Genomic DNA, 27,634 nt, shown 5'->3' on the forward strand with positions numbered 1-27,634 from the left:
ACCCAAAGTGACCACAATGGCCGGTGCTGAGCCGATCTGAAGCCAGGAGCCAGAAACCTCCTCCAGGTCTCCCACACGGGTACAGGGTCCCAAGGCCCTGGGCTGTCCTTGACTGCTTTCCCAGGCCACAAGCAGGGAGCTGGATGGGAAGCGGGGCTGCCCGGATTAGAACCGGTGTCTGGTGTGCTCAAGGCAAGAATTTTAGCCACTATGTCATTGCGCCAGGCCCAAGATTTTTTTTTAATTGGAAAGTCAAATATACAGAAAGGAAGAGAGACAGAGAGAAAATCTTCTGTCCAATGATTCACTCCCAAGTGGTCACAACAGCCAGAGCTGGCTATCCAAAGCTAGGTGGCATAGCTTCTTTTGGGTCTCCCACACTGGTGCAGGATCCCAAGGCTTTGCAACATCCTCAACTGCTTTCCCAGATCATAGGCAGAGACTGAATGGGAAGCAGGGCTGCCGGAACATGACCTAGCACCCATATGGGAACCCAGCACACGTAAGGCGAGGATTTAGCTGCTAGGCTACTGCGCTGGGTGCAGCACTGTGTAAATTTTAAGTTACTTTACAAATGTATGATAACTTTCAATTATCTTATAAATGTATTTATGTTATATATTGTATTATAATGTAAGATAATTATTGCCTGAAGTTAGGAGCTAAATTGACAATGATTGTCCACCCAAAGCCAAGAACTGACTAGATATCTAAATGCTGGATCTGAAGAAACCAGGATATTACCAAACGAGACTGAATGTGATTATGTACATTGATTTGCTAATCTCAAAAGTGGTGGCCAGTAATGCCTTTTGGGGCCAATGCTGTGGCATAGCCTGTTAGGCCACTCACTGCAGTGTCAGCATCCCATAGGGGTGCAGGTTTGAGTCCCAGCTGTTCCACTTCCCATCCAGCTCCCTCTGATGTGTCTGGAAAAACACTGGAGGACAGGTCCCAGTGCAGGGGCCTAACAGTTAAAGTCCTTACCTTGAACACACCAGGATCCCATATGGGCGCCGATTCTAATCCCAGCAGCCCTGCTTCCCATCCAGCTCCCTGCTTGTGGCCTGGGAAAGCAGCTGAGGATGTCCCAGGGCCTTGGGATCCTGCACCCGTGTGGGAGACCTCGAGGAGGTTTCTGGCTCCTTGCTTCATACTGGCTCAGCATTGGCCGTTGTGGTAACTTGAGGAGTGAATCATCACACGGAAGACCTTCCTTTCTGACTCTCCTCTCTGTGTATCTGTAATTAAAAAAAAGAGAGAGAGAAAACACTGGAGGACAGTCCAAGTCCTTGGCACCCAGCAAAAGCTCCAGGCTCCTGTAACCAGATCAGCCCACCTCTGGCCATCATGGTCATTTGGGGAGTAAATCATTGGATGGAACAACTCATCTCTTCCTCCGTATTTGTCTGTAACTTTAACTTTCTAATCATAATAAAACTTAAAACATAGAACTTTCCTGTGGTTTAGCTAATGATTATTGCTAGTGAATTGTAACTGCCCTGTCGACTTCCTGTTGGGTGCCTCACGGAGACAGGAGGCGTGCTCATTTCAAATTGCCGATAACACAAAGGTGGGCATCGTTGTTAGTATGAGAGCTGAGAAGATGGTTCAAAATGACTTGCAATGTTGAAATTTATGAGTCTTTCTCCCAGAAGAATGATACACACTTGTCAAAAGGATCTGAGAAGTGAGGGAATCACCCAAAATGACACAGCGGCAAGACACTGAAGCATTAAAAGGAAGTTCGTGGGAACCGGGGCATGTATGCTTAAGGCCCACACGGCTGCTTATTAGCTGTGAAGCCATGCTGTGGCATTCACCTCACTCTGCCACCAGCTGCAGGCCTGCTGCAATGCAACGAGTTAATTTGTGGTCCACAGCTCTGACCAGTGCTGGAGTCACAGCCAGCCCCACTGAGCGTTGCACGTGGCATGTGGCTCTCAGTTCACCTGTGCGAGTGGTTGTTCCATTAGCAGAAGTTACGCTGCTAGGTGCCCAACCTTCCCCTCAGGCCCCCGGGGACTGACTCCCAGCTGCCCCTGTGTAGAGTCCGTTTCAACGCTACTGCCTTGAGTCAGGCCTTCCCTCTCTGCTCTTCTCCTGGGATTTTAGCACAGGATTTGGGCCCCTCCGCATCTGTTTCTTGACCTCAGCTTTGCCCTGTTTTCTGGTCTTCAGCCGCTGGCCCAGCCAGCCCCTTGCTCTGTGGAGTCCCACTCAGGGAGGCAGGGCATGGCCGCCCTCTGACCGCACAGCCAAGAGGAGTGCCAAGATGATGGCCTTTGATGCGCAGACACGCTGAGTCTGACATATCTGGAATCGCAGATTGAAAGCGGAAATCCAGCCATTCATACTGATTTCATTGGAGCCTTTCCTGCAGATATGGTGGGTGAAGCTGCCATTCAAAAAAAGGCCTTGAGGAGGGAGAAAAAAGGGTGGAGGACAAACTCCAGAGGGAAAGCTACTTAGGGAGAGGCAGTGAGGAAAACTTACCATGAAACCTGGAGCTAGGATAGACTGGGCTAGGATAGACTGGGCTGGGCTGGGCTGGGATGGGATGGGCTGAGCTGGCTGGGCTGGGATAGGATGGAAGGGAGGTCCTAAAAAGCAGAAAAAGTTCAGTGGGAAAAAGATCTTGAAACTTAACGAACACATCAGAGGGGACGTTGACCTTTTCCCCCTTTTTCACATTTATTTATTTTTACTTGAAGATCAGAGTTACTCAAACAGAAGGATCTCCCATCCACTGATTCACTCCCAAATGGCCATAGCAGCTACAGCTGGGCTGGTCCAAAGCCAAGCGCCAGGAGCTTCCTCCAGGTCTCCTAGGTGGATGCAGAGCCCCAGGGTTTGGGGCCGTCCTCCCCTGCTATCCCAGGCCACGTGCAGGGCGCTGGGGTCGGAAGTGCTGCAGCCGAGTCACCGACCTGCGCCCATATTGCATGCGTCACCGCAGGTGGAGAATTAGCTTGCTGTCCCGTTTTACGGAGCAGATGGAACCAAAGCAATGGGCAGCCACGCTGCCCGGGAAAGCCCAAGGGTGGGGCTAGCCCGGCCTGCCTGCGCGCGTCCATTCCGTGCTGGGACGTCTGCATGAAGTCCCGCCACCGGTCGTCGTCTGCTCTCGCTCCTGGAACCGGCGCGGCCCGGGCTTGTGCAGCGCCCACGGTGGACGTGCCGGCCTTGCCCTTGGAGCCGGCCGCCTCGCGGCCACCGGAGGACTGACCATGACCGTGACGCCCCACAACGCCGGGGCCTGCCGGGGCCTGCAGGGAGACTCCCCGGCTCCCGGAGCTGAGCCCCAGGGGCAGCCCACGCCCCCAGCACTGCCCTGACCCCCTATCCCGTGTCCAGCGAGGCGAGCAGGGAGCCCTGCCTCTCTTCACCCCCGACCTCTGCAGACCCCAACGGCTCGCGTCGCGCCCCACCTCAACCGGCTCCCTGAAGCCTCACTCCCCAGAGCCCTCGGCTGGCGGGCCTCCAGGCCGCGCGGGGGCGCTGCGCGATCCAGAGGGCACCCCAGGACTTGGGGAGGAGCAGCGGAAAGCAGGCCGGAAATGACGCGACGCTGGCGTCCGATGGCGGAAGTGTCGTCGCCACCCGCCGTGCCCTCTCCTCGTGCGCTCCGCTGCCGGCATGGCGCACTACAACTTCAAGAAGATCACGGTGGTGCCGTCCGCCAAGGTAGGCGGCTGGGACACATCGCCCTTTGCCTGGGCCGGGCCGCCGGGGTCGACTGCGTGGCCTGAACCGTGAGGGTGGCGCCCCGAGCCCAGGGCCCTCGGCTGCCGCCCCACTCCTGGCCGCGTGTTCGAGTCCTGGCCGAGGAAGATCGGGGTGCCTAGGAATGTGTGGGTCTGCGGTAGGACCCTGCACGCTGGGAGCGTCGCTCCCGTCCTGGAGCTGTGTGCTGAGCTCGGAAATACGTGGGTAGTGCAGCACGCATCACGAGGGACGTTAGTTCTAGAAGACACGTTTACTGATGCCTGAAAGATGCGTGAGGGTGATGCTTGGGTGCCTGGAAAGCTCTCTTAAAATCTCATCAGAAAACTATGGGTATACTGCTTGTTTTAGGAACTACTAAGTGAAGATCCTGAGGGCTACGTAGAAGCAGTTAGGAACATAAAAATGTGGAAGTTAGAGGAATATGCAGTCGTCCTTCAGGTTGAAAGTATCTGAGGGAAAGCTTGCCTGGGGAAGTCATGCAGTTTTCACATGTCCTCAAATAGTTGCTCGCCTACTTTGTGTACTTCCAAAGAAATGCATGTGGAAGATGCAGAGTTGTTTATGTTAATATCTTCCCCTAATTTATACTTATTTGATGAGTTTCCAAGGTTGAGAGACTTGAAGGTAGTGTGTGGGGTGAAGTTTGTTTCAGTAGGTGAACATTTCTTAGAAGCCCAGAATAATATAAGGGGTCTTCAAAACAGTTCTTGGGAAGTGTGTATTTTGAAAATCTTTATGTGGATTTCAAGACTTCTGGCACTAAAATAAACTTCAGTTTAAGCAAGTGGTATATAAATGCAGAGGTTGAGAACTGTGGGTGTACCTGGCTCAGGTTGGGGAGGGTGGGTCAGGAAGGAGAAGGTGAGGGGAAACACTTTTCGTCCTCAAGAGAGCAGGCAGTAGGAGGCAGGGGGCCAGGGGAGATCAACCTACTTCTTAAAAAAAGGTACTTACTTGGAAGAGATTTTTTTAAAGGGGCGGGGTGGGGGGAGAGCAAGTTCTTCCATTGGTCTACAGGCTGGGTCTCTCCCAGGTGGCAGGTGTGTGAACCTAGATGCGCCAGCTCTCCTGTGCTGCCACTCCCCACCACCTGAGCAGGAAGCAGGGCTGGGAACCCAGGCACTGCAGGGTGGGAGGGTGGGATGGGGGTGTCCTATGCCCACCCTTTTAAAGTAACCTCCTGAAAGTTAGGGTTAGGGTTATTTAAAGGATTTGGTTAGAAGAAGTAAATTCTTGTTGTGTAATGGTGTACCGTGGGGTCTTAGTGTTTTGTAAGAAGATTTCAAATACGCACATGAAACACTGGACATGAATATGTGAATATGCCTTATATTGTTTCATTGCAGGACTTTATCGACCTGACATTGTCGAAGACTCAACGAAAGACCCCCACAGTGATTCACAAACATTACCAGATTCATCGGATTCGACATTTTTATATGAGAAAAGTCAAATTTACGCAACAAAATTATCATGACCGGCTCTCACAGATTCTTACTGATTTCCCCAAGTTGGATGTAAGTGACCATGGGGAACTCAGGTAGCCATGTAAATAGGAACTGGCAGAGCCTGTGGGGGGACTAGATTGACAGAAAGGAAAACAAAGTAACTGACCTTTAAGAGTTTATGAGGTAACTTAGTGCCTAGGGTGAGGAGCCTCTGGTCCCCAAGGAGATCATTGGGTCTTCCCCTGCCCAGGCAGCCACAGGTGAGGCTTGAAAGCTAATCACCTGGAGCAGGCAAGTTTGTAGGTTGATTTTCTAAGCCCCACACATGTCATCATGAATACCCAGACAGCCCTTGGCCTAAGAAGGCTTCTCTCGCCCTGCTTTACAGAAACAATCTGCAGTGACCACTTCATGACTGTTTGTTTGTTTCAGGATATCCATCCATTTTATGCTGATCTGATGAACATTCTGTATGACAAGGATCATTACAAGTTGGCTCTGGGACAAATAAATATTGCTAAAAATTTAGTGGACAAGTAAGGTATTTTGTTGCTTGCTTAGTATCTTCTAAGTTATTGTCAAAGGTGGAAAAAAATACTTACTTTTTTTTTTTTAAGTGTTGCCAAAGATTACGTGCGGCTCATGAAGTACGGTGACTCGCTGTACCGCTGTAAGCAGCTGAAGCGCGCCGCCCTGGGGCGCATGTGCACCATCATCAAGAGGCAGCGGCAGAGCCTGGAGTACTTGGAGCAAGGTACTTGTCGCACGCGTGGGGAAAGTCTCGGTGGATCCTACTGAGGCGATTGATCTGTGCCGCACACACGACCTGGAGATTGTGTCGTTTTAGAGCTCACAAGCTCAAATGATTTTTCCTAGCCAAACCTGTGTGAGATTCTAAAAAGCTGTGTACTGTTGCAAAAGTGCCTTAGCACATGGAATGCTTACAGATTAACAGCGCTGTTAAGAAAGCTTATTTTTTTTTAATAGTTAACTAAGTAAAACATAGACACAAATCACAATGTTGGAAATATATAAAGTGTCATAGTTTTGCCTGTTGACTTTTTCGAAACAGCTTATATTTAATAGAATGATTTCTGAATTGATGTAGAGTTTTGTTGAAACAGTTGGCCTGCTTTTCTTCCTTACATATGTTTTCACATCACAGACTGTCTGGACTCACTGGGTTTTCTTCTCCCCCCCACATCCTGCCAATGCTCTGTGGCAGCGGGGTGCTTTAAGAATGCTTCCATCCAGGCTGGTCTTCACTGAGTAGCGCCGTGGAGCTGCTTGTGCTACAGATGAGGCAGTCAGATGGAAATCACCCATACACTAGCCAGAAAACTAAAGCTCGCGTGCTTCAGGCGATGCTATTTCTCAAGTATCTGAGTAGGAGTCGTCAGGACACTTGTCAGACATGGACCATCTCTGTTCTAGTGCGTCGGAATACCTGGCTGTATCATTTACCGGGCCATGGTTGGGAAATCTCTCTCTTTTTTTTTCTTTTTTTTTTTTTTTTTTCTAATATTTATTTATTTTTATTGGAAAGTGGGATATACAGAGAGGACGAGAGACAAAGAAGATCTTGCATTCAATAATTGCCCAAGCAGGCACAACAGGCTGGAGCCCAGAAACTCCTCTGAGTCTCCCGCATGTGTGCAGGATCTCCTGGCTTTGAGCCATCCTCAACTGCTTTCCCAGGCCGCAAGCAGGGAGCTGGGTGGGAAGCAGGGCTGCTGGGATTAGAACCGGTGCCCATATGGGATCCTGACACATTCAAGGCGAGGACTTTAGCCACAGGCTACTGCGCTGGGTCCTATATACACCATCCTAGTTAGTGTATTTGTCATTACTCTGCAAAAAATTCTTCTTTCATCAATTCCTGCTCTGTTAGTCACTCGCATTATATGAGTAATGAGCCTGGAGGACAGGTAATTGGAAGAGAAAATTTCAAGCAAATCAAAAACCTCGGAGTTTGTTAATTCTTCATCTTAACCTTCACAGTGCGTCAGCATTTATCCCGTTTGCCAACCATTGATCCAAATACAAGGACTCTGCTTTTATGTGGGTACCCAAATGTTGGAAAATCCAGCTTCATCAATAAGGTTGGTGTGTGTGTATATGTGTTTTATTGAAGAGGAGGATAGGCAGAGAGGAAGATCTTCCATCCAATGGTTCACTCCCCAAGTGGCCACAATGGCTGGAACTGAGCCAGCCCAAAGCCAGGAGCCAGGGGCTCTTCCGGGTCTCCCATACGGGTGCAGGGTCCCAAGGCTTTGGGCCGTCCTCAACTGCTTTCCCAGGCTACAAGCAGGGAGCTAAATGGGAAGTGGGGCCACCAAGATTAGAACTGGTGCCCATATGGGATCCTGGCTTGTTCAAGGCGAGGACTTTAACCACTTCACTATTGCGCCAGGCCCGTGTGTGTGTGTGTTTTAAGACTTTTATTTGAAAGGCAGATTTTACAGAAAAATGAATAAGTAGAGAAAGAAGGGCTTTCATCTGCTGATTCACAACCCCCTCCCCAATTAATGCAACTGCCAGAACTGAGCTGATCCAAAGCTGGGCTCCAGCAGCTGCTTCTCGGTCTCTCATGTGGGTTCAGGGTCCTGAAGACTTCGCCGTCCTCTGATGTCCTTCCAAGGCACAAGCAGGGGGCTGGATAGGAAGTGGGGCAGCCAGACATGAACTGGGATGCTAGCACCACAGGGTGGAGGATTCACCTATTGATTCTAGCCTGGTGTTGAGTGTGAATCAGGAGCCAGGAGCTCTGAATGAATCTCCAAGGTGGGTGACAGGGATCTAACAGCCAGCCAGCATCACGTGCTGCCTCCCAGGGGACGAGTTGTTAGCAGAAAGCTGGAATCCAGAGCAGAGCCATCAACCAAATCCAGATACCTGCTCCTGTAACCCTTTCTGTAATGGTTTGTCTTCTTAGTTGCTGTGTCAGCTTTCACACAAACTGCTTTTCCATTATAGTGGGAATATGGTAACATTTAGGTAACTCAAGAATTTTGTGCTTCGGCACAGGCACAGTTGAGCTGAATCAAGATCTGAAAAGAATTAAAGAACATTTAAAATGTCACCTTAGAATCAGCAACAATGTATGGCAAAACAGTAGTTAAAAGTGGTGTGCATTACTTGGTGCTGAGAACATCTTTGCAAGGCAGGCACTTTGGAGAGTCTGGCATCTAGTCCCGCTTCCACTTGTCCAGAATGCTGCTGATGCGCGGCTTGGAGGCTGCAGGTTATTCCCGCAGTGCTTGCATCCCTGTCGCTCACACCGGAGGCTTGGCTGGAGTGTCGGCTCCTGGCTGTAGCCTGGTTTGGCCACAGCTGTTGTGGCTGTCTGCGGGGTTGAACCAGTAAATGCAAAATTCTCCTATTTCACATGATCTTTCTCACATGCACTCCGTCTTACTCTCAAATAAGTAAGCCTTACAAAGAATGCGTTTGCTTTGAGGCAGATTCATAGATTCCTAGGTGTACAGATTGCCGTGACATCTTGATAAAGCTTGGCAAGGCCCACCTGTCAGTTGAGACACTTGTCCTCAGGAGGCTCTGAACCTTCCTCAGCTGGCTGTGTTCTGTATGACTGTTTTCACTGCATGCAAAATGAAAACTTGAGTTCCGAGGCCATACAAACCACGTATCCAGAGCTTGTTGACAGTGTTTGGCAGGTGGGCTGTGGGCGTGGAGTGTTTCCCTCACCATAGACCTCTGTTGGGCTCGGTGAGGTAAAGGGCGAGTGGGCAGGAGGGCGAGATGTGATGGTATCTGTCCTCCAAATATTGGACCTTGCCTCCTCCCTGAAACCAGAGTCCTGAGCCCTGTGCTGTGGGAAGAGAAGCCAGGCCGTTTATCAAACGTGGATATTCCTGTCCTGTGCATTTTCGTCATGAAGTCTCTTGCACTTTCCTGCCAGGAGTGAGTCTTGCTGTTTGACAGGAAGTGAAGTTAGCATCCCGATGACTGACAGTTTCGATGGACTTTTTGCTTGCAGGTGACCAGAGCAGATGTAGATGTTCAGCCCTATGCGTTTACAACCAAGTCTCTGTTTGTTGGGCACATGGATTACAAGTATCTACGTTGGCAGGTGAGAGTCTTATCTTTAAACAAAGAAGCAGCATATTGGATATTTTGGTAATGAAATCTGATTTTAATGATTTCTGAAGCACCAGGATGTTTGTCCTTTTCCTGGTATACTGAAAGTAGTGTAGCATCAGCTCTGAGGAGGTAAGGAAAATAGATTCTCTGGGCTGACCAAGAGCTTAAGATTTTTCTTTCACCATGAAGAAAACCTGTCTGAGCTTAGGAGAGAGAAAGTAACAAGCCAGCAGTGTGAATTTCTCTGTGGTCAACAGTGTATACTTGTGATGAAATTAAATTCTGCCTGTCTTTAGTTCTGTTGTTGCACGTGGCTTATATATTATTTAAAAACATGAAATACTGTTTCAACAGTCTGATTTTATAACTGATGAATAAGCCCTAAAATATGGGAGGTTGGGGATTATTTCAGTTTCTCTATTTTCCGCTGTCAGTGGTGACCACAGGGGTGATTGTCTCAAGGTCATTGGCCAAGGTTTCAGGGAGCTCTGCGGAGTTCCCACACTTGCCCATTTATTTAGTGTTAAAAAAAAAAATACGTGCTTTTTCTCTCTCTGCTTTATTTTTATGATTGTCAATTTTGGAGCTCTGCGTTTTATTTGCTAGTTTGTAAGGTCTGGTTTCAGTATGTGGGATGGTTTCTGCAACAGACTGGAAAGCGGTTTGTTAATCGGTGTGCTTTGGAATAATGGTGTTCGCTCGTTAGGTTGTGGATACCCCAGGGATCTTGGATCACCCCTTAGAGGACCGCAACACCATCGAGATGCAGGCCATCACAGCCTTGGCTCACCTGCGCGCTGCCGTGCTCTATGTGATGGACCTGTCCGAGCAGTGTGGACACGGGCTGAAGGAGCAGCTGGAACTGTTCCGGAATATAAAGCCTCTCTTTATCAACAAGGTAAGTATGACAAGAAATGATTTAGCTTGTTTTATATGGTATGAATGCCAACAATTTCATTATTGTTTTTTCTTTGTTAGCCTCTTATAATTGTTGCAAACAAATGCGATGTGAAGAGAATAGCTGAACTTTCTGAAGATGATCAGGTAAATCACCTTAATGCTTGGGGTGTTTCTTACTTTCTAATTCTGAATTCTCATCTCAGTCAGTTTAAATGAAAGAATCTTGACAGTACGAGCTCAGTTTTTATTTTACAGTTGAGGTAATATCTTCAGAGGTGAAGTGACATTATAAAACTCTGACTGGGGCAAGCTAAATCTGCAAGCCAGGCTTCCTAACTGTCAGGAGTTTAAAAACTGCTAGACTGTGGCCTGAGAGAGGACCAAGTGGCTGAGGTGTGTTGTCTTCCAGGCCTCCGAATATCAGCTGTGCTGTAGTGGCATTTCCAGCAGAAGTTTCTAGTTAAGAACGGTGCTTGTTGGTGGTAGTATAAGAAGTTCTGTTGGTCAGTGAGTCAGAATAAGTGACTGAGCACAGGAGAAGGTCCGGAAGTGCTTGTCCTGGGCCTTTCCAGAATTGAGTGTACAGCCTGCCTTAGTTTCCGTAGAGGTTGTGCAAGGCTTAACCAGAACTTCCCTGGTGTCGTGTTCCTGAAATAGGAGGAGCATGTTGTTCCTTTCTCAGTGTCTTGTTCTATTTGGGAACTTCACAGTAAGAACTAACTTTTCTAAAAACATCCATGTTTTCTTCAGGTGGATGCTTTTGTAAGCACTAACATCAGCATTAATTTGTCTTCAGAAGCGCTGATATATTTATCCGGTATTTATATTTATCCTAGTCTAAAAGACATTACTGGACAGAGGAAGCAGGCATGACAGGCAGGTGTACTGAGATGCTCAGGTTGGGGGTTAGACATGCTTAGTCCCAGCTTCTCCCGTCACCAGCAGAGTGGTAAGGAAGGAGGTAATGCCTACTACATCACTGGTTCTCGGGAAAATGGCAGGAAACCAGAAAGCCAAGTTTGTATTGGAATGCTATTACAATATTACCATTGGATTAACAGTTTAGCCCTCCCTGTGTTTATTGGTGCTTTTGACATAGCACTTCTCATCCAATGATGACAGCACATGATGACTGCTGCCACGTGCACAGGTAGGCTCAGGGACCATCTCTGTCATGGCCATGTATCACTAATGCAGAATCTGTGTTCAGACCTTGGCTTTAAAACCCAAGACCACTACTTTGGAACCTGCAATAAGGGAATTAATCCTGCTTGTGAGGTACTTTGTTGTGATGGATTGTCACCTCTGTACCCTGGTTATATTGACAACTAAATGTAAATGGGACATTGAGTGAAGGGCACATAATCAAGTCCCTTTTCTTAGAATCTTAATGATTTCTATCAAAGAAATTCTGTTGGGTTATGGAAGCTAGTTTTTCTGTTTTGTTTTTTCTTTATATTAAGAAAGAGCATCACTACATTCTTTTTTAAAACTCAGATCTTGGTCTTAGTTAGTTCATAGTTTGGAAGGTGATGTCTTTATTTTTAATAATGAATTTGTTTTATTTTGATGGTGTTTACATAGTTGAGAGGCATGCATGCGCATATGGCCCATTGATTAGGGTGAGGAGAGTTGAGGAAAAGGGAAAGTGAGGGAGACAACTGCCTACACTTTCCTTTTCCCTTTCTGTATCTGAGGGAAGTCACATCAGTACCCAGGAATGGGGGGCAGCAGCCTGATGTCATCCCAGGATCCCCAATATGGGGCATGTTCTGAGGCTACTGCTTAAGTGACTTAAAAAATTTTGAGATGTCATTGATTTCGTTGCACCAGCATTGAGGAAATCCTTTCAAAGTACATTGGCTGACATGGTTCACCTTAGAGGCTTTTTTGTTGTTGTTGTTAAGATTTATTTATTTTGGGCCCAACACAGTGGCCTAGCGGCTTAAGTCCTCACCTTGAACGCGCTGGGATCCCATATGGATGCCGGTTCTAATCCCGGCAGCTCCACTTCCCATCCAGCTCCCTGCTTGTGGCCTAGGAAAGCAGTCTATAAAATAAAAATAAATAAATCTTTTTTTTTTTTAAGATTTATTTATTTATTGGAAAGTCAGACATATATACAGAGGAGGAGAGACAGAGAGGAAGATCTAACATCCGATGATTCACTCCCCAAGTGAGCCGCAACAGCTGGTGCTGTGCCAATCTGAAGCCAGGAGCTAGGAATTTCCTCCAGGTCTCCCACGCAGGTGCAGGAACCCAAGGCTTTGGGTCATCCTTGACTGCTTTCCCAGGCCACAAGCAGGGAACTGGAAGGGAAGTGGAGCTGCCGGAATTAGAACCGGTGCCCATATGGGATCCCAGTGCGTTCAAGGCCAGGACTTTTAACTGCTAGGCTGCTATGCCAGGCCCCAACCTTAGAGTCTTGATTAGCCCAGATACGTTTCTGGGAGAGCTATCTAATTTGTTCTGTCCTCCATTGCCTCAGTGAGCTGGTGATCATGTCCCCCATGTTCATCTAGGCATGCCTTATGCTGCACGGGCCTCAGCAACTGTGTTGACCAAGTTATGATACATGAACTCCACAGACCACAGATCCTGTGGTTTTCACTGTGGAAGGAATTCTGAGTCCAATGATCCAGTTGTGGGGATCAGTCTGACTCATGTGTATACCAGGCAGTGTGGAATCCAGCTAAGTCCATCACCCACATCAGCCTACACACTAACTAGTGGTTTCAGTCATGTGGTCAGTTTTGTCCCCAACCCATGTCATGCAAAGTAGTGGATGCTGTGGCCCAGCCTAACCCTGCCCACCACATATTCTGCCCTCATGCACAGCAGCGGGAACTGCACCCTGGTCGGAGCAATACCCAGTAACCCCCGTGAGGCTTACCCCCAGCCCTGATTGCTGTGCTTGCCAGTATGTGTAACAGACTGGTCCTGTCAGTCCCGCATCCCATTCAGGTGTCATACAAATCAGTGGATATAGGAGTCAAACAGCCCAACTAACCCCACTGTCCAGCCTACACTCATGTCAGCATGTGCCACTGCCTATGCAGCCTGTCAGAGGGGTGCCCACATTGTCCTTACTATGTCCACTTCCAGTCTGGCCTGATGGGATTTGTCCCCAGTCCAAATAACTTAACTGATTCTGCGACAAGTCTACCAGCCTGCACTTAACTTTGGCTCATGCATGTACCAGTGGATATGGTCACTTAGCCCAGCCTGGCTCTCCCCCTAACCCAGCTAACATTGCAGCCAATTAGTATTATAGTCCTGCCCAGCATGATCTGCCACAAGTCCCAGCTCTCATGCTCACCAGTGGGGAGCTCCCCTACTGGGCTTGCCCAGGAGCTGTGGCCCAGATTGGCATGTCTTGCCTCACCTCAGCGTTCACCAGCTGGTTCTGTAGTCTAGCCCTACCCAGCCAGCTCCCGGTCCTGACCCTAACGTGAACTGGCTGGTATTGTGGCTCAACATGCATCCTATCCTGGTTCTCACATCTGCCTGTAGGTGCTATGAACTTGTCCAGCCTGGCCCACCAGACCTGACCCACACATATACCAGCTGGTACTGTAACCTGGCATGGTCTGGGTTGCTCTCAGCTTTCGTTCCTGAGCTCATCTACAGGGACTGCATCCTGACAGATGAATTCCCAAAGCTCCTCCTCTGTCAGGTCATCTCCCAGTCACAAATCTCATGCACACTGGTGGGTTCTTGGCCCAGCTTCTGTTCTGGCAGGAACAATGGCCCACACCCATTCCAGCTCTTGCTGTTGAGTGCTATAGCCCAGCCATGTCTGACCCACCCCCAGACCCAGCTCTCTCATGGTTCAGTGGGTGCAGAGACCTAACCCAGCCTGTCCTACACCCACTCTGGCTCTTGTGAGCACCAGTGAGTGCTGGAGCCTAGCCCAGTCTGGCACAGCCCAGACCCAGTCCACATCCATGCTGAGGGATACTGCAACCATATCCAACCCAGATCACTGCTCTCGTTCTGACTCTTGGCGTTCACCTGTAGAAACCATAGCCCATTGGGAGTGTGCCCTTAGCTCCCCGACTAGGCTCACTGCCAGTCACAGATCTTGTACGTGCCAGTGGTTGTTCCAACCCAGCTAGCATTACCCATTGCCCAGCTTATCCTTTGCCATCAGATGCTATAGCTTAGCCTGGCCTGGCTTTTCTGCCCTAGTGCTCTCACAACCCCATCCTTGCTCCCATGCATGCCCAGCGTGCTAAGGTTTGACCTGGCCCTGCCCATAATTTCTCCCTGTCCCCCTAAGCCAGCCCACACACCTTCTGATAAGTGAATAATCCCTGCCTGGCCTGGCCAACACCCAGCCCTGACTCACACTCGCTAGTGGGAGCTACAGCTCACCAGGAGAGTTCCCCAAGTTCCTCCACCTGGCCCACTCCCAGACCCAGATCTCACACTGGGTAGCAGCTACCAGGCTCTTACCCAGCACGGTCCACACCCCATAGTCTTGGCGTTTTGTGTGTGCTGGTGGATACTGCAGCCCAGTCCGCCCACACTTAATCTTTGGGTGTGCCTGTGGATGATAACAGCCTGGACCAGTCTGACCTGTTCCTAGTTCCAATACCCATGAGTATTGGTGAACTCCATGATCCTGCGTAGCCTAGCCTAGCCCTTTACTACCCCTAGCCCTCAAGCAAACCAACTAGTATGGCAGTTCAATGGGGTGAATGCACTACTACACACAGAATTTTTGAGCTGGTTAGTGTCATGGCCCATTCTATACGCCAATACTCACTGGTGGGTACTCTAGTCAAGCCCTGCCAGGCAGGACACCCAGGCCATGGGTTTCATATGTGGCGGTAGATGGTGTTTGATACCAGTGATTCCAGATCAGATCTTCCACGTGGGTAGGTGTATTGGTTTAGCCTCAGAAAGTTCTCCAGCTTCTCTTTGCCAAACTGCTTGTTCTCAGCCCGCTCATTTACCTGGATGGTGGGAAGTCCCACAGAAGTCACTCCTCAGTCCTCCCTCAGATACCTCCAAAGCTGCTGCCCTGAGCAATCCACAGCTTCCTGTGGCCTGTGAGTGCACACATCCCCAAGCACGATCTCCAGCTGTGTGTCATGCCAGCTAGGGGCCTTGCCTGCTACCCAGTGCCCACATAACACTTGTGCGCACATCCCCAAACCTTGTCTATTAATGTGCTGGCATCTACCCCCAACGTGTCTTAAGATATATATATGTCAGGCAACTACGTTGCCACACTGGTATATAGTTAACACAGATTTGGCATTAACCAGGCTTTTCTCTTGGCAGTGTAACACTTGCCTAGATGCAGTGCAACCTAGGCATTTACCCACAGCTTCGGGGGAAAGTGAAGTCTCACCAAGTATTCTGGATTACTTGGTTTATTCAAAAGATTTTTTTTTTTTAATCACAGATGTTGGATATTTGCAAAACAGTGTAACGTGTACTATTGGAAACTAGAACTCAATAATGCATCTCTTGTTTTTCCAGAAAATATTTGTAGAGTTGCAAGCTGAAGGATTCCCTGTAATAGAGACTAGCACCCTGACTGAAGAAGGTGTCATTAAGGTTAAAACAGAGGTCAGTGTTTTCTTAACTCAAGTAACTAGCCTACTTTTATCTTACTTTTGAAAAGTCAGCCCCTGGGGGCAGAATTAATTTTCGTTCTACGTGCTGTTAACACTCAAGATTACTTGGAGTAGCTAATGAATGGTGCAAAGAGAGAAATCACCCTTCCACTGGTTCACTCCCCAAGTGGTTGCTTGCAGTTGCCGAAGCTGGGCTGGTCTGAAGAGGAGCCGGGAGCTTCTTGCTGGCCTCCCACACAGCTGCTGGGGACGCTGAAGGACTGCTTTCCCAGGCGCTTCCAGAGGGAGCTGGCTCACAAGTGGAGTAGCTGGCACTTGAACTGGTGTCCATCCATATGGGATTCTGATGCCGCAGGCAGTGGCTTTACTCATTGTACCCCAGTGCTGCCCCTCATTGGGACGTTTTAATCAATTGTTGTGACTTTTAACTGTTTTCCTAACAGTTTTACTGAAGTAGAAGGAGAAAAGTAGCGTGAAAAGCAGGAACAGCTGCAGGAGGCAGGTGCCTCCTAATTATTTCCTACTTCATCTTGTTATTCTTAACCTGAAATCAAAGGGCAGTTTTGATGCTGTGGCTCTAATTATAGATAGATAAACTACTCAAGTTGGAGTCCCAAGGGCATCACTGCATCTAGATAAGGAAGGACAGTTGAAGGACACCACAAGTCTGGGCAGCAGCTCCCTTAGGCTGGCGGGTGCCAGGTGCAGAGTGGAGCTTGAGAGGGCTCCTTCCAGATTCTGTTTCATATGTGCTCTTGGCTCTGAAGGGAGTCAGCCTCTATTGTGCAGTGTGTGGTCTGCCTGGATGTTAGAGACATATGGAGGGAAAACAGACTTAGGAAGTTCTAGATCTTACCCTGAAATGAAGTAGGGGTCGCACTCTTGATTCCAGTCTGAAATGCGTAGTGGGAGGCTGCTGTCTGACTCGATGTCTTGTTTCTTCTTCAGGCTTGTGATAGGCTTTTGGCTCATCGAGTGGAAACCAAAATGAAGGGGAACAAAGTGAATGAGGTGCTGAACAGATTACATTTAGCCATCCCAAACAAGAGAGATGAGAAGGTAAGAGGGCCTATGGGGAGGTAGCCCAGGCCTTAAGCACCGCAGCGCTGACTGAGCATTGTATGCGCTGGATTCCAGTGTGTGGCAGTGGGAAAAGATTTTACTGTCCAACAAAAATGATTTTGCACTTTATGATCCTCTGACACTTTGGGAACCTGAAATCACTCCAGAAAGTTTTAGAAAATGAATATAATAATGAAAACCACCCAGGTGTTACACATGAAAGGATATCTGTTTTGATAATATTTTTGGAAGTATTATATATATGTATATGTGTATGTGTATATATGTATATATATGTGTGTGTGTGTATATATATATATATTATTTTTTTTATTGGAAAGGCAGATATACAGAGAGAAGAAGAGACAGAGAAAAAGATCTTCCGTCCACACTGGTGCAGGGTTCCAAGGCTTTGGGCCATCCTCAACTGCTTTCCCAGGCCACAAGCAGGGAGCTGGATGGGAAGTAGGGCCTCTAGGATTAGAACTGGTGTCCTGGCGCATGCAAGGACTTTAACCACTACACTATCACGCCAGGCCCTCTTTTATAGTTTTTTAATGACTTTTGCCTTTCTTGAAAAGTGTTTGCTGTGTCTTGAATTTACTTTATTCTGAGACATGGGAATATTTATCCAGTCATATAAAATATTTTTTAGTTTTTTAGATTTTTTTTTTTTTAAGTTTATTTTTATTGGAAAGGCAGAGGCGTAGAGAGAAAGATCTTCCGTCTGCTGCTTCACTGCCTACTTGATCTTAGCAAAAAGACTGAGAAAGTAAGGCTGGTTCATTCCCCAAGTGGCTGCAAGGGCCTGAGCCCAGCCTATCTGAAGCCAGGAACCAGGAGCTTCTTCTGGTCTCCATGTGGGTGCAGGGCTCCAAGGCCACAAGCAGGGAGCTAGATGGAAGGAAGAACAGATGAGACACAAACTGATGTGTGTAAAGGATCTTGGTACATGCAGGGCAAGGACTTTAGCCACTAGGCTATTGTGCCAGGCCCCAATTTATTTTTGTTTAAAAAGCAAATTTACAGAGGGAGAGGGAGATGTTTATTTGCTGGCTCACTCCACAAGTGGTCACAATGGCCAGAGCTGGGCCAGTCTAAACTTGGGAGGCAGGAGCTTCTTCCGTGATTCTCACATGGATATAGGGGCTCAAGCACTTGGGCCATCCCCCCCACTGCTCTCCTAGGTGCATTAGCAGGACACTGGTTTGAAGGTGGAGCTGCTGGGTCTCAAACTGGTTCCCACATGGGATGGCCAGCACCATGGGTGGAACATTAAACTACTGTGCTACAGTATTGATCCAGTATCCAGTTGTATTTTCAAATGACAATATCATTTATTTCAGAAATGATTATTGAATATGGTTGTTAAATTATCTTATGCAAGAATTTTATGTAATTTTTTTCATTTGTGGATCTACTATTTTTCTCTTATTTTCCTGTAATTTTTCGGGATAATCTTGATATTATACTTGCAGAACTTTAGAATTGCTTCATGGAGCCTCCTGGCCTCTTTTCCCACACTAATCTCACAACCTATTCCCTCAGAGTAATGTGTTGAGGGTTTTCATTTATTTATTGAGAGACAGAAAAGGGCTCTCACCTGTTGGTTCCCCGCTCTGGTGTTCACACCAGCTAAGGCTAGGTCAGACTGGGCCAGAGCAGAAGTCAGGAGCTGGTCCAGGTCTCTCTTGTGTGTGGCAGGTGCTCAGTCAGCGGAGTCAGTAACAGATCCAGATGTCAAACCTGGCTGCTTGCATATGGGATGCAGGCATGTTAACCCGTGCGCCACCTGCTGCCCCCCTTTGTTAGCTCTGGTTCCCCTACCTCCCGCTCCACCTCAGTTATTTTAGATGTAGAGTTTTTGCCCTTCAGCTAGTTTAATCCCGAAATGCCTGCGCTGGACAGGAGGCAGAGCGGGGTGCTAGGAGCTCAGTCCAGGCCTTCCACACGGGTAGCAGGAGCCCTGTGACACAGCCGTCAGTGCTGGCTCCTGGAAAACGGGGCAGGAGCCAGAGACAAGGATGAGACTCGGACATCCAAACCGCTTGGCCAAAACTCTACTCCCAGGCTGTTGGTTCCTAATTCATCTGGGTAGGGTCCCCTTGTAGACAGAAGATTGCCCTTAGTTTCTGTTAAGCTTTTTTATGTTCAATGGGACATCAATTAACAAATATTCCTGATAATGTCTTCTCAGGAGAGACCCCCTTTCATCCCAGAAGGAGTGGTGGCACGCAAGAAGAGAATGGAAATTGTGGAGCCCAAGAAGAAGAGGGTATGTTGGCATATGACCCGGTTTTCCTTGTGGAGAGGGACCAGCAAGGTCATATTTGCGTAGGTGACAGAGGTTGGGGCATGAGATGTGGCTGAGAGTACCGAAGGTCCAGCCTGTTAGACCAGGACACAGCAGAAAATCCTCAATAAAGGCCATTCCTCTTGAGTAGCTTTTAACTGATAGGAGATAGTAGTGAGAAAAATGCAGAGTAAGATACAGTCCACCAAAAGGCCAGAAAACTGCTTTCCTGTCAGTGTGGACTATATTAGCATAGTTGCTGAAAGATTTTTTTTTTCTCATATTGGCAGAGGGTAAAACATTTCTAGGCCTGAAAGGTAAAATGAAATTGATCATAATTTTTTTTCTTTCCCCATTACAGGAACGAGATCTTGAGCTGGAAATGGGAGATGACTATGTTTTGGATCTTCAAAGTAAGAGCTAGAGTATGGTAGTTGTAAATTGCCAAATGCGTGTTAACTTTTACAGTGAAGCGAGGAAGGACATGAATGAGTAGAAGTCCTCTGGCATATTTGTAAATTGTTCATTTCTTAAAGATTGGAAGGTAGATACTGATAGGGCTGAAATTTCTTCATTCAACTAATTATCTCTTGTTTTGGGATGGAGGAAAATTTTGTGATTTCAGAGCTAGTAAGTGTTGAATGAGGTTGACACCATAGATACTGTGTAGTGTACAGCGTTAAGTGCTTTGTTATGTAGAGGGATCTTGATTGACACCTCATTTTAGTTTGTAGTGTTTAACATAAACATATTAAAAACTGTTAACATAACTTTGTTTTTTAACTCTAGAATACTGGGATTTAATGAATTCATCAGAAAAACATGATAAGATACCTGAGATCTGGGAAGGTCATAATATAGCCGATTACATTGATCCTGCCATCATGAAGGTCTGTGTCACTTTTTAAATTGTCGATTTTTTTTTTTTTTTTTTTTTTCCTTTTTAATCTGTGGAAACACAGCTTTGGGCTCACCTGGGTCTGTTCCCTTCATTCTCTTTCTGCAGTTAGCACTTCTCCATTTCTTCCCTGTTCAATTTCTTATCCATCCACACACTGTGCCTTGTATGATCACACAGTTTTCCCCTGGTTGGCCTCCTTGGCCCTGTCTGTCCTGCAGATGTCTCCAGCTGCTCCAGCTGGTATTGGCATGGCACTTTGGATCCCCTTATTGTATGTCAGAAGTTTGCTTCAGGCTTTTCTCCCTTCTCAGACTTCTACTCATATTCCATCTGCCAATCTCAGTAGCTGGCCTTGAATTATCAAGAAAAAAAGGTCCTTTGGTTGGGAAATCTCTGATCTCCTGATGGTATGTCTATTCTTGTACCGGTAGTGGGGAACCTTTTCTCTACAAAGAGCCATTTGGATCTTTACAAAATCATTCATAGATCACACAAAATTACCATCTTAAAAATAAGTCTGCTATAGATTCATTGGATTTTTGAGTTCTACCTACAGTTGGCTTGGCAGGGCTAAACTAAGTGATTTTGAGGGTTTGTATGGCCTGTGGGCCAGGCAGTTCTCACCCCTGATAAATCAGCTTTCTAATTTGGTAAAGGAGTGGGCTGTCAATGTGTTAGTCTTTTCTCAGATCTGTTTTTTTCTAGAAATTTGCTTCATTGCTGTCATCTTTGTCCCAGCTCAGTCTCATCCCCCTATTTTCGCATATATATCTCATTTTTTACAAATAAAAACCTTAGACCATATATCCTCCTTCAGTTGTCACCCTTTTTCTCTTCTCAGTCAAGCTCTTTGAAAACCTGCTCAATAATTCATTGAGTGTTAGGATTTTCTGATCATTTCCACTCCTCAATTTCCTAGATGTCCGCCTCGATGTATATTTTCAGTGTCACTGTTTTGTGAACTCTTCACAGACTAGTTCTTGAATTTTTCTGCTCTAGCAGTTAAACTGCCAGTACATTTGTTTGGGTTCCCAACAGGTGAACCTACATGTCATCCACCCTTACTCTTTACTGTTCTCACTGATTTCCCATCTATAATTTTCTTTGTCCTGCATTATCTAGTTTTTGTCCTCATGGCCTTGCCATAACTGGACTTTTCCTGCTTTTCTGGTCTTTTTATCTTTCCATTATCTTTCCATCCTGTCGTCCACTCTTGGAGATGAGGAGTCATGTGATCTTCCTTTTCCTAACCTCTTCAGCCGTGCGCCCTACACTCATCTCCGTGTTACATCCAGTTTCCGTAGCTGATGCTGCTGGCCTCTTGGGGCTGGCATTCTGCCCCTTGTACTCCTGGCTAGATAGATCAGTTAGGTTATGATACACCTGTGCCTCTTTGAGATTTTGTATATTTTTTATCTGATGATTCTGTAGGGAATGCGGAAGTGATCTTTCCACACTTCTGGCCTTGAAGCTGAAGTGTTTTAAAAAGGAAAAGTAACTGAACGGTTAGCCAATCTGCTATCAGTTCATGTTCGTGTGGTCTCCATTTTCCTCACAGCCATCTGTTGTGCTCTGCATAGATAAATGTGTTACAATACAGATCCTATTGGGATATGACCATAGGGTTATTGGAACCTCAAAGACTTAAGGGAATCATTTGCCTTGTACATGTTGTCACCCCTACTTAAAAGGTTCTCTTTATTTTCTTTAATTATGCCTATATTTTTAAAGAAATTGGAAGAGTTAGAAAAAGAAGAAGAGCTAAGAACAGCTGCTGGGGAGTATGACAGTGATTCTGAAAGTGAAGATGAGGAAATGGCAGAAATTCGACAGCTGGCAAAGCAAATTAGGGAAAAAAAGAAATTGAAAATTCTTCAATCCAAAGAAAAGAATACACAAGGACCCAGGATGCCTCGAACTGCTAAGAAGGTATGTGTTGGTTTTTGTTTGTTTGCTTTGTCTTTCCAAAATATATACATGACTCATTTTTTCAATATGGACTAGCAAAATCATTGATTACAATCTGTTTGGCTGTAAGATTGTATGTGCTTCGTTTTTTTGGTGTAAGTATTGATCACTTTTTTTTCCTGCATTATTCAGGACTTATAATTTTATAGTTTACAGACACTAGCTAATTTAAACAAAAAGATACTTAACTGGCCCTTGTGGTTGGTTAAGATGGGGAGAAATACATATTAATGTAAATGAACCAGTTGTCTGCATTCTTAGCACTGTTCAGCTTTTTTTTTTTCCTCTGTTCATGATTTTGTCAGGGAGGTAGAGTTCTGTGATAGCCCCCCGTGCCACATGAAATTAGCATAGCAGTAAACGGGAAGATGGTTGCCTAAAAACTCAGACGACATGCAGGACAGTTAAAATGTAGTGGAAAATAGCTTGACATAGATATGTCCAAGTGGCTGATCATGTTTATGATGGCAGGTGACTGGTTCTTGACAGACTTGGCCATTTTTCTGCTTCTTAATAGTGGAATGCAGCAGCTTCTGGAAGGAGAAATGTTGGCCCCTGTGTCTGTAATGGTATGACACTAATTGTTAGGGTCCGGTTTAGCCAACTCCCTAGAAACGACAGAGTCTTACTGGTAATGGCGAAAGCAGGCTGAGTTTATTGTGCCAGCATGCTGGGGTCAGACTGTTCTTGGGGCACACAGGCCAGCCAATCAGAGGTCGACCCCGATGCTAGCAAAAAAGGCTAGAGATTATATAGGCCCCTTTTTGGCTGTAACATACATCAAAGAGGAGAGACAGAGGAAGATCTTCCGTCCGATGATTCACTCCCCAAGTTAGCGCAACAACAGCCAGTGCTATGCCGATCTGAAGCCAGGAGCCTCTTCTGGGTCTGCCACGTGGGGTGCAGGGTCCCAAAGCCTTGGGCCGTCCTCGACTGCTTTCCCGGGCCACAGGCAGGGAGCTGGATGGGAAGCAGGGCTGCCAGGATTAGAACCGGTGCCCATATGGGATCCTGGACGTGCAAGGCGAGGACCTTAACCACTGCGCCACTGTGCCGGGCCCACACACTCATTATATTTTATGGCTCATCCCATTCTCACACCCTTGTCTCTGTGGTTCCTCTGGGACCAGAGAATTGTGCCCCTGCCCTTCTGCACCTGGTTTAGTTGATAGTTAAGGTTTGTGACTCTGTTCATGAGGTTACAGAGGAACAAAGAACAGATTTATCGCTAAAGTGGAGTTTTCCCACAGTCCAGGTCTCGGCACAAAGGGGCCTAACATTGCCTAATGCTAATATTCTAACATTCTAATATTGCAACACTCTAACCATTGCAGCTTCTGTGGTTCATCCATACAATGGAAACATCCCCTGAGTTGTTGGGTAGAATTTTTAAAAGTATACATGTCCTCATACATAGCAGTTTCTTAGTAAGTTTTAGTTTTCATGAGGTTTAACTGAGCTATCCAAAACCATCATATCAACAGGTGTTTGACAGTGGTTAAGGCCCTTCTTGGGATGCCTGCAGCCCGTGTATTGGATTGCCTTCTGCTCCCAACTCTCCTTCCAGTCGCACTTCCTGCTTTGTGAGCCCTGGGAGGCAGTAGGTGATGGCTAGGTGCTTGGTCCCTGTCATTGTGTGGGAGGCCTGGATGGAGTCCCAAGCTCCTGCTTCGGCTTCACCTGATCCCTGGACAGCGTATGCGTTTGCTGACTGATCTCTGCCTCTCTGTGTCTCTGCCCTTCAAGTAAATATAAACAAACGAGTATGCTTAAAGAAAACATGAAAGCGAGGCCAAGGAAGAATACAGCTTCTAACACAGATGCCTTAAATCAATATTAAAAATACTTTTGATTTTTCATCAAAGTGATTTTAAAATGGCATTCAAAAAATTGCTTTTCAGGTTCAGAAGACAGTTTTGGAGAATGAGATGCGTAGTCTTGGTGTTGACATGGATAATAAAGACAATGTAAGTATGCTGGGGGCTGATTTCGTATTTATACAGCTAAAGACAACCTTATTTAGGAAACAAATGGCCCTTAGCAACCTGTGAAGTTGATTTAAAGTTTCAGAGACAAGGAGTCAGAATTTTCAGTATCTGTATTGGCCTCGAATTTGCTGTGAAGCGATGGATGTGACTCCCGCACTGCCGAATTCCCTCGGGAATGCTCGGTTCGGTTGTGTTTAGTTTGGGACTCATGACACTGGCAAGGTGGTGTTTTCACAACTTGGTTCTAACTGTTCAGCCATTTGAGAAGACTTCCCGAAGACTGCATTTCCCATTGTCCTTCATCAAAACTCGTTCCTGAGAGTGGGCAAGGGTTCTTGCTGAAGTTTTGGTTTTATTCATGTAAATTAATTCCTGTGACCCCGGTGCAGTTGCTTTTGTTTTTTGTTACTATTTAAAGTAAAGTGAAGGTCAAAAAGTTCAGGGAAATTCTGTTTTCTGAAAATATGTGAATATCAGATTTTTTTTTTCTGTTTACCCCAAAGTAAACTTAGCACTTAATTCCATTTTTCCAACATTTTGGAGGCGTATTGGGTATACTTTATCTTTTATTTTCTTTTCTGTTAGTAGGAAACTTGGTAAACATTCACTATCACAAAGAAAAAAAATCACCTTTTTGTATCACACAAAGATGAAGTGTGTTGAAATATGGTAGATAGCTTTTCATAGAGCTGAGCCAAAACTTCTTTATTTCTTTTTTGGATTGTTTACAGTTTATTTGCTGTCTGAAGGAATTTAAGGTTAAATGTAAAGAATTCACATAAGTCAAAAGCATACCTGGAAAAAAGATGTCAGGGTAAAATAAATTTTTTGTTGTGTGACTCACTTGTTTTTTACTTGAATTGTGATTCAGGTCTGTCTGATGCTTTAGTTGGCTTCAGACTCCACATAGTTAAAAACTGCTTTTAGGGGGCCCAAAGGTTAGAAAGTGTTTCTGGTAGCTATTAAAGTTAGATTTTCCTTTTGTGGTCATTTATGCTAGAACATAAGAAAGTTTTCTTTCATGTTTTGGATTATTTGAAACTGATTACTAGGATGCAGTTCCCAGACTCTGGACCATTGTAGGCAGGCTCTTTTGTGGAAGGGCTGGCATAATTGCTGTGAATCAGCAGTGTATGGGGGTGCTTAGCTTGCTTTGTGTGTGCTTGCATTGTTGTGTTGTACTCACGTAGGAGCTAAATGCCTGCCTGAATACTTGCTTTACAAGCAAGGGTGGGTGATAAAGTTAAGGGACTCATTTAAATCAGCTGTGACTTGACCAGGTTTGCTGACAGAATCTGTCCTTAGGCATACAGTCTACATGTCTTTTCTTCAAGTTTGAACTTTCTGACAGTTGTCACTTTTGTTTTTAGATAGGTAACACAAATGGAGAACTAGGGAGAGAAGCAAGTTGTTTACGCCCAAGTCAACGTGTTAGTTGCTGTTAAAATCGGCTCTATAACATAGGTTAGCTTGGAATTCAGTGAAAATGGATGTTTGAGTGGTAATTAATGTGGAATTAAATATTTGTGTCTTAAGGATCTTTAGCTGATTTTGGTTATTATAATGGGTTTTAGTCACTTTTGTCATGTTTCCCTTATTTAAATTTGTCATTGAACCTGGTAGCAGGGCCAGAATCCTGAACCCTAAAGTTTGCTTTCCTTGCTTTTCAGGCTCACTATGCAGTCCAGGCAAGAAGATCTCGAAGTGTCACTAGGAAAAGAAAGCGGGAGGATTCCGTTCCACCCTCTTCTGTAACCCGGAGTCGGAGCTGCTCTCGAACACCACGTGATGTCTCTGGTCTTCGGGATGTCAAGGTTAGTCTGTGGTGTAGGAATAGCCTCCAGTGTTACCATGGAAGGGCTCAGTGCGAACACGAGCGGTTACGGCATGGAGAGGCAGGAGCTGTGGGTAGGGGTAGTTGTGTGCTGCGTTTCCCAGTTTTCGGGGACTCCTGAGAGCTTGGGCCACATACAGCTGGATGCCCTAGCTTATCGTCCTACGTGGACTGTGAGCTGGTCCTTGCTTTTTCCTGAGAGGTGTGATCTCATAAAGAGCCAGTACGCTGAGTTCAGGTCTCAGCTGTTGAGGCCCTTGCTCTCAGCGCCAGGTGCCCCATGAGGCCCTATCATGGACCAGCCCAGAGACACCTAGATGACTGAATCACCTCATGATTTGCTTATCTGCGTGTTGTGGAAATCCCTCTCCCCCTCCCAAAACATCAATAGCTTAGGTCACTCATACATGCCATCTGTTGGGAAAACACTTAGTATACAGTCTCTTTTCTTAAAGTCTCTCTTAATTAAACAAAAATGTGTAGTCTTCATTGGTTTTAAGAGTCAGATATAGAAATCTATATATAATCTAGTAAGCTATTTTATAGAGGTAGATTGAAAATGTTTTTTAGGTGTAAAACTTGCCTTAAGAGTTTTCAGCCAGTCTTTATGTGCAGGTAATCATGGAGTTCCTGCAGGTGCTGTGGTAGGCCTGAGGAGAGGCAGTGAGAGAGACTCGCCAGGGTCTGTTCAAACCGCAGTTCTTGGTCATTAAGTCTGACTGTCACCTGGTGATTAAAATACAAAGTGGAAGTTTTGTTTGCAGTAATACTCCTCTTGTTTGCTCTTCCTCTAGATGGTAAAGAAAGCCAAGACCATGATGAAGAATGCCCAGAAGAAGATGAATCGCCTGGGCAAGAAAGGGGAGTCCGATCGACATGTGTTTGACATGAAGCCCAAACACTTACTCTCTGGAAAGAGGAAAGCTGGTAAAAAGGACAGGAGATAGTGTCCTGTTCAGTCAACATGGTTTGGGTAGACTGTTGCTGGCTATTTCTTAGTTTTCTTGAAACAAAAAGTAAAGCATCCTTTGCTTTGCTAAATTTGTAGTTAAATCCCACATAGGTGTGGGGAATTTTTATCTTTGCATAATACAAATACTTGGAGTAGACAGTGGTTCTGCATTTAATGGAGGGTTGATTGTTTCAGATTTGCAGAACTGGAAAGATTGGGTGAAAAAACCTTATTTTCTTTGTGAGAGAACTTTGATTCATCATATAGAGATACCCTCTTGTTTGGTGAAGTCAGCATTTCTGCTTGTGGATGCGGGCAGAAGGCTAGGTGCCTTGCATGGTTGGGAGCCAACACTGCTATAATTCGGTCAGAACCCCAATGCTTAAAATGCCCTCTTAAATTATTTCCTGAACTTTTTGTACACTGTATCATAATAATGTCTTCCAATTATTTTATCCAAAATAAATCTGCAAGAAAAAGTAGTTTTGATTCATTTAGTACTTTTTGGTGTAGTCAAATATCATTATAAGTTTGGCCAAATGGGGAAAAAGGCAATACATTTCTTTTCTGTGTTTGCAGCAAAAATACTGTTTTGTGATTAAATGTTGCCTAAGATGGCACGGCAGTTAACTCTGACATCTCCAGAATGGGCATCTGTCCTAGATGCTGGGAAGGGGCTGGTGTTGTGCGACAGCTGGGCCTCCAGGTCAGCTCTGCTCTGTGTGCCTGGGGAAGCAGCAATGATGGCCCACATAGGAAGCCTGGGTGGAGCTCCTAGCTCTTGGGTTCAGCTGGCCCAGATCCATCTGTTATAGACATTTGGGAGAGAATCAGCTGATGGAAGACGTCTCTGCCTTTCAAATA

General features: G+C 46.2%; 1 protein-coding gene across 1 annotated transcript; it reads left to right on the forward strand.

The window, feature by feature from the left end:
* Positions 1 to 3,600: 3,600 nt before the first annotated feature.
* LOC121167470 (nucleolar GTP-binding protein 1) lies at positions 3,601 to 27,252 on the forward strand. Its single transcript, XM_040996890.1, has 17 exons — positions 3,601 to 3,687; positions 5,076 to 5,246; positions 5,610 to 5,713; positions 5,795 to 5,931; positions 7,179 to 7,279; positions 9,178 to 9,270; positions 9,988 to 10,179; positions 10,260 to 10,325; positions 15,675 to 15,764; positions 16,721 to 16,831; positions 19,032 to 19,109; positions 19,489 to 19,540; positions 19,917 to 20,017; positions 21,760 to 21,957; positions 23,898 to 23,963; positions 25,655 to 25,798; positions 26,613 to 27,252. Exons 1-17 carry the CDS (start codon positions 3,640 to 3,642, stop codon positions 26,763 to 26,765), a joined length of 1,905 nt encoding a protein of 634 aa, XP_040852824.1. The 5' UTR covers positions 3,601 to 3,639; the 3' UTR covers positions 26,766 to 27,252.
* Positions 27,253 to 27,634: the final 382 nt, after the last annotated feature.

Source organism: Ochotona curzoniae, unplaced genomic scaffold, assembly GCF_017591425.1.
Source record: "Ochotona curzoniae isolate NIBS_2020 unplaced genomic scaffold, NIBS_Ocur_1.0 patch373, whole genome shotgun sequence".
Taxonomy (NCBI): Eukaryota; Metazoa; Chordata; class Mammalia; order Lagomorpha; family Ochotonidae; genus Ochotona; species Ochotona curzoniae.